At 38.6% G+C, this 4960-nt stretch overlaps 1 protein-coding gene across 1 annotated transcript in view; it reads left to right on the plus strand.

Annotated features, from left to right (window-relative positions):
* The window catches only part of SYCP2 (synaptonemal complex protein 2), a 106262-nt gene that overhangs the window by 94282 nt on the left and 7020 nt on the right, over positions 1 to 4960 (plus strand). The window contains exon 31 of the mRNA XM_042782387.1: positions 4566 to 4751. Coding sequence (XP_042638321.1) covers positions 4566 to 4751 — 186 coding nt within the window. The remainder of the gene's footprint in view (positions 1 to 4565; positions 4752 to 4960) is intronic.

A 4960-nucleotide genomic window follows, 5' to 3' on the forward strand; every position in this document is an offset into this window, starting at 1 on the left:
TTTCTGGTGTTGTCTGCTTTCAGTCACAATCCATCTGACATCAACAGTGATGTCCCTCATTCCACATCATTTTCTGAATCCAGCTTGCATTTCTGGACGTTCTTTTCAATATACTGGTGTAACCATTTCTAAATTATCTTCAGCAAGATTTTACTTGCATGTTCTTTGAATGATATTGTTTGATAATTTCCATGTTTAGTTGGATCCCCTTTCTTTGGAACAGACACAAATATGGATCTCTTCAGTTGGCCAGGTAGTCATCTTCCAAATTACTTGGCACAGACGAGTGAGTGCCTCCAGTGCTGCATCTGTTGAAAAATCTCAATGGGTATTCTGTCAATTCCTGGAGCCTTGTTTTTCACCAATTCCTTCAGCACAGCTTTGACTTCTCCCTTCAGTACCATCAGTTCTTGATCATATGCCACCTCTTGAAATGGATGAACATCAGTCAATTCCTTTTAGTACAGTGAATCTGTGTATTCCATCTTCTTTTGATGCTTCCTGCATTGTTCAATATTTTACCAATAAAATCCTTCAATATTGCAACTCAAGGCTTGAATTTTTTCTTCAGTTTTTTCAGTTTGAGAAATATCGAGCGTTTTCTTCCCTTTTGGTTTTCTAACTCCAGGTCTTTTCACATTTCATTATAATAATTGACCTTGTCCTGTGAAGCTGGTCTTTGAAATCTTCTGTTCAGCTCTTTCATCTTGTCATTTCTTCCTTTTGCTTTAGCTACTCTCTGTTCAAGAGCAAGTTTCACAGTCTCTTCTGACTAACATTTTGTTTTTTTCTTCCTTTCCTGTCTTTTTTGTGATCTTTTAATATCTTCATGTTTGATATTCTTGATGTCATCTCACAACCCAACTGGTCTGCAGTCATTGGTATTTACTGCATCAAATCTGTTCTTCAGATGGTCTCTAAATTCAGGGGGAATATACTCAAAGTCATATTTTGGCTCTCGTGGACTTGTTTTAATTGTCTTCAGCTTCAACTTGAACTTGCATAGGAACAGTTGATGGTTGGTTCTACAGTCAGCTCCTGGTCTTGTTTTGACTGATATTAAACTTCTTTCCACAGAGGTAGTGGATTTGATTTCTGTGTGTTCCATTTGACGAAGTCTGTGTGTATAACTGCCACCATTTATGTTGTTGAAAAAATAAGCATTTGCAATGAATAAGTTGCTGGTCTTGCAAAATTCTGTCATATGATCTTTGGCATCATTTCTATCACCAAAGGCCATATTTTCCAACTACTTACCTTTTTTGTTTCCAACTTTCACCAGCAATAATCCATAATTCCAGTCACCAGTAATAATCAATTACATCTTGGTTGCATGTTTGGTCAATTTCAGACTGCAGAAGTTGGTAAAAATCTTCAATTTCTTTGTACTTTGGCTTTGGTGGTTATTACATAAATTTTAATCCGTATAGGTGTATGGATGAAAGCATCTGAAACATCTTGAAATGTTGGGTTTTTTTTTTTTTTTGGATGATGAATACAATGCCATTCCCCTTCAACTTGTCATGCCTGGCCTAGTAGATGAAATGTATAGGTATGCAAAGAAGTCTTTAAGAAAGACAATAGAGACAGGAATCAACCATAGTTCAAAGTAGGGAGATAGCTAAATACTTTGATGTATGAGGAATGATTTTGTAGTTGGAATACTTTAATACCAGTTTACAAAGCCTTTGATGTGTTTTCTTTCCCCCCATTGGTTTGTATATGTAACTTGATTTGGAGAATTATTTACAAATTGGTTATCAAGTTACTCCATTTTAACAGGGTAGAAAGGATTTTAAGTCAGTTAGAATTAGGTTTAAATCCTGGATTTTCTATTTGCTATCTGTCTAATAGTTTAAGAGTTTACCCTTAAATTATTTTCTGCTTTGACTTTTTTGTTGAAACCATGGGTTTTTAGTAATGGAAGGTATCTTGAATGAAATGACAAGAACAATTTTAGGTAATAACAGATTTTGATTCAATTATTGGGACATGTATGTCCTGAGGTTGGTGGGATGATGCCCATTTCTTCAGATTCATACCCTTATACAGGCCCCCATCAGATGGCAGCATGCATTAGAAATGGGCTAGTAGCAAACAAAAGACAGGCATACAAGCTGAACATTGACATTCGGTAGATACACTCCTTGGAGAGATCAATCATGGGAGAGTAGGAGGCCTGTGTATGCACAGGGAGACATCTGGGGGGGAGGCGGCAGGAGTGCATAGGAGGGAAGGGCACAGGGTAGAGGTAACTATGGGGAGAAAGTAATAGGGGAGCTGTTGCATTGTGGGAAATTGCAGTCAATGTCATGGGACAAAGTATATGTGAGCTGCTGTATGGAATTTGTAGTGAATTTGCTCTGTAAACTTTCACCCAAAGCACACTAAAAAGTAAAAAAAAAAAAAAAAAAAAAAAAAACTATCAGCTTCTCAACTCAATGGCAGTGAGTTTGTTTTTTTTAGTTTTTTATCAGCTTCTCAAAATGTAGGTGGATACTGTATGTTCCATGGGTCACAAAAATGTTTAATTAATCTCTCTGTACCTGTTTCTCTCCTGAGCTGTAAATAAGCTAATTACGCAAACCTAGTACCAGAAACATGATAAGTACACAAGTATGTTCTCTTCTCTTGATATGTGCTGCACTCTGTATACCAAGATGGAGTTAATGACTGGTAAGCACATCTGTATCAGAGATCAGAGACTTCCGATACAAACAGTCTTTTGTCCTGCCACCTGGAACAAAACATGTTTTTTATCCCTGAAGGATCTTAGGATCCTTCTATTCTTTCAAACTTATTTAAAACCCCAGAGGTAGGAAGCTACCCCCTAGCCCCTGCTGCAGTGACCCCTGACACACATCTAGGAGATAGTGTCAGCTGACCACAGTTTGAAAATCAGTTTCCCACCAGGCTAACTTCCCATGGTCCTTTGTCAGTATTCCCCTACCAGCCTCAGTTTCCCTGTATCCCTGCCACAGGCCACCTTTCAATTCTCTAGCTCTAGGTAAGCCCCATCCATCTCCTTTGATGCTGCTCTGTGCTGGGTTTATGTGTTAGGTATTCATGGGCTGGGCACTCCCAGTGAACCATCTGTTTCCTCTTGACTGCTGATGTGGATTGAGGCACTGAAAAGGTTCTTTACAAAGCATTTTTCTCAGCTTACACTCTCTGCAGCACTGTGAGTCTTCTCAGTCTTCCAGCTGGAGATGTTATCAGAAGTTCCCACTGTTGGCCAGTTGTATGGGTACAAAGTGGTGTCTCACTTTAATTTGCCTTTTTCTGAACATCAGCATCATTGAGAATCTTCATGTGGTTTTGGCCCTCCTCTGAATGGCCTGTTTATGTTTTCTGATTTTTTTCATTGCAATTTGAATTTTTCTTATACATTTGTAGGAGTTGTTCATATATATTCTGGGTATTAATTACATTTTTTTGTTATATACAATGCAAAAATTCTTTTTCCAGTATCTCTTTTTACTTAGATTAAAAAAAAACAAAAACCTGCCATATGCTAGGAGATATGATTAAATGAAATCTGCTGATCTTTTGAGTTGTTTAAGAGATCCTTCTCTAATTAATGCCATAAAAATATTTTACTTTCTTGTAAAAATGGTAGTCTTGACTTTCACTTTGAAGTTTTCAGTCTTTGGGGCTTTACTTTTATGTGTGGGTAGCAGGTAAGTGCAGTGTCATCCATGGAATTCCCCTTTATCCTCCAGCGTTGATGGTGCAGATTGGGTGTGTGGCCTGGTGTCCACACGAGTAGGCTGTTAGGCACCGCTCATTCTTCCTGATCTGTCTGCCCTTCCCTGTGCTACACCGCACTGCTTTAATTCCTAAAAGGCTGTCCTCATTGGGCATTTCATCCCCCTCATTGATTTTCTTACCTAAGTTCTCTTGGCCCCTTACTCATCTGTCCAGATGTTGCAGTCAGCTTGTCTAAGGGGAGACTTGGCATTTCCCAGCAGTGATAGGGAACTTTCTCAGCCATATATCCTCCTCTTGCCATTTTTGATCTTACTCCTACAAAATGGTGCCGTGTTTCAAAGCCAATGATAAATACCACTTGTTAGACTAAGCCTTAGCTGTCCTATGGGTTTTCTTTTGCTGTTATTTAAAAATAAAACAAAGTAGGTGTTTTTGTTTTCTTTTTTCCTTTGCACAGCAATGCTGTTGATTTCCCATCTCCTCCAACTTTGCTGCATCCAGGCATCCTAAACACCTCGATTCTCCTGGATTCTAGACATACAGTCACTATCAGCTCTTACTCATTCTGGTGTGTGTATTTGGGGTTCCAGTCCTTACACATTTGATTCTCTTTTTCAGGTGACTGTGACTGATAGCGCAGTGTTAAATAGCCGTGCTCACAGGCACCCTTAGCTCTAGGTAACTTTTAAGTTAACGGTCTAGGTGTCTGAGAGCTTTACTTTCTTTTAATTATTTCCTCAAAATGTAAGTAAGTTTGACTTAATGTTTTTTACCATGTTCAGCTTTTACGTTCTTTTGGTTTTAAGTAATTCTCTAACTCCTTTTGAGTGTCTATGTGTCTTACTCTTTCATAGCCCAGCCAGAGTCCAGTAATGGAGAACAGTGCTGTTGTGGACAGAAAAAATGTAAATTCTGTGACACCTGCACAAGAAACACAACATTGCAGTTTTTCAGATGTAAGCAATAGTAATTCAGAAAAACAGTTTCTAGAAAATGAACTTTTAAGTATCATAGAAAATCAAATGCAAAGAAATCAAGAGGTAAGTATAGTATTCTAGCTGTCAAACTTTCCTTAAACTAAGCTAGTTCTGGTAGAATCAGATTATTAGCCTTCAGCAACTTATGTTGTTATGTGCCGTCGAGTCAGCCCTGACACCTAGCGACCCCTCCTTGGGTTTCCAAGGCAGTATCACTACGGAAGTAGGATTGCCCAGCCTTCCTTCTGAGGAGTGGCTGGTGGGTTTGAACC

This window comes from Orycteropus afer, unplaced genomic scaffold, assembly GCF_000298275.1.
Source record: "Orycteropus afer afer isolate SDZICR_OR568_19922 unplaced genomic scaffold, OryAfe1.0 scaffold00295, whole genome shotgun sequence".
In the NCBI taxonomy this organism is placed as follows: Eukaryota; Metazoa; Chordata; class Mammalia; order Tubulidentata; family Orycteropodidae; genus Orycteropus; species Orycteropus afer.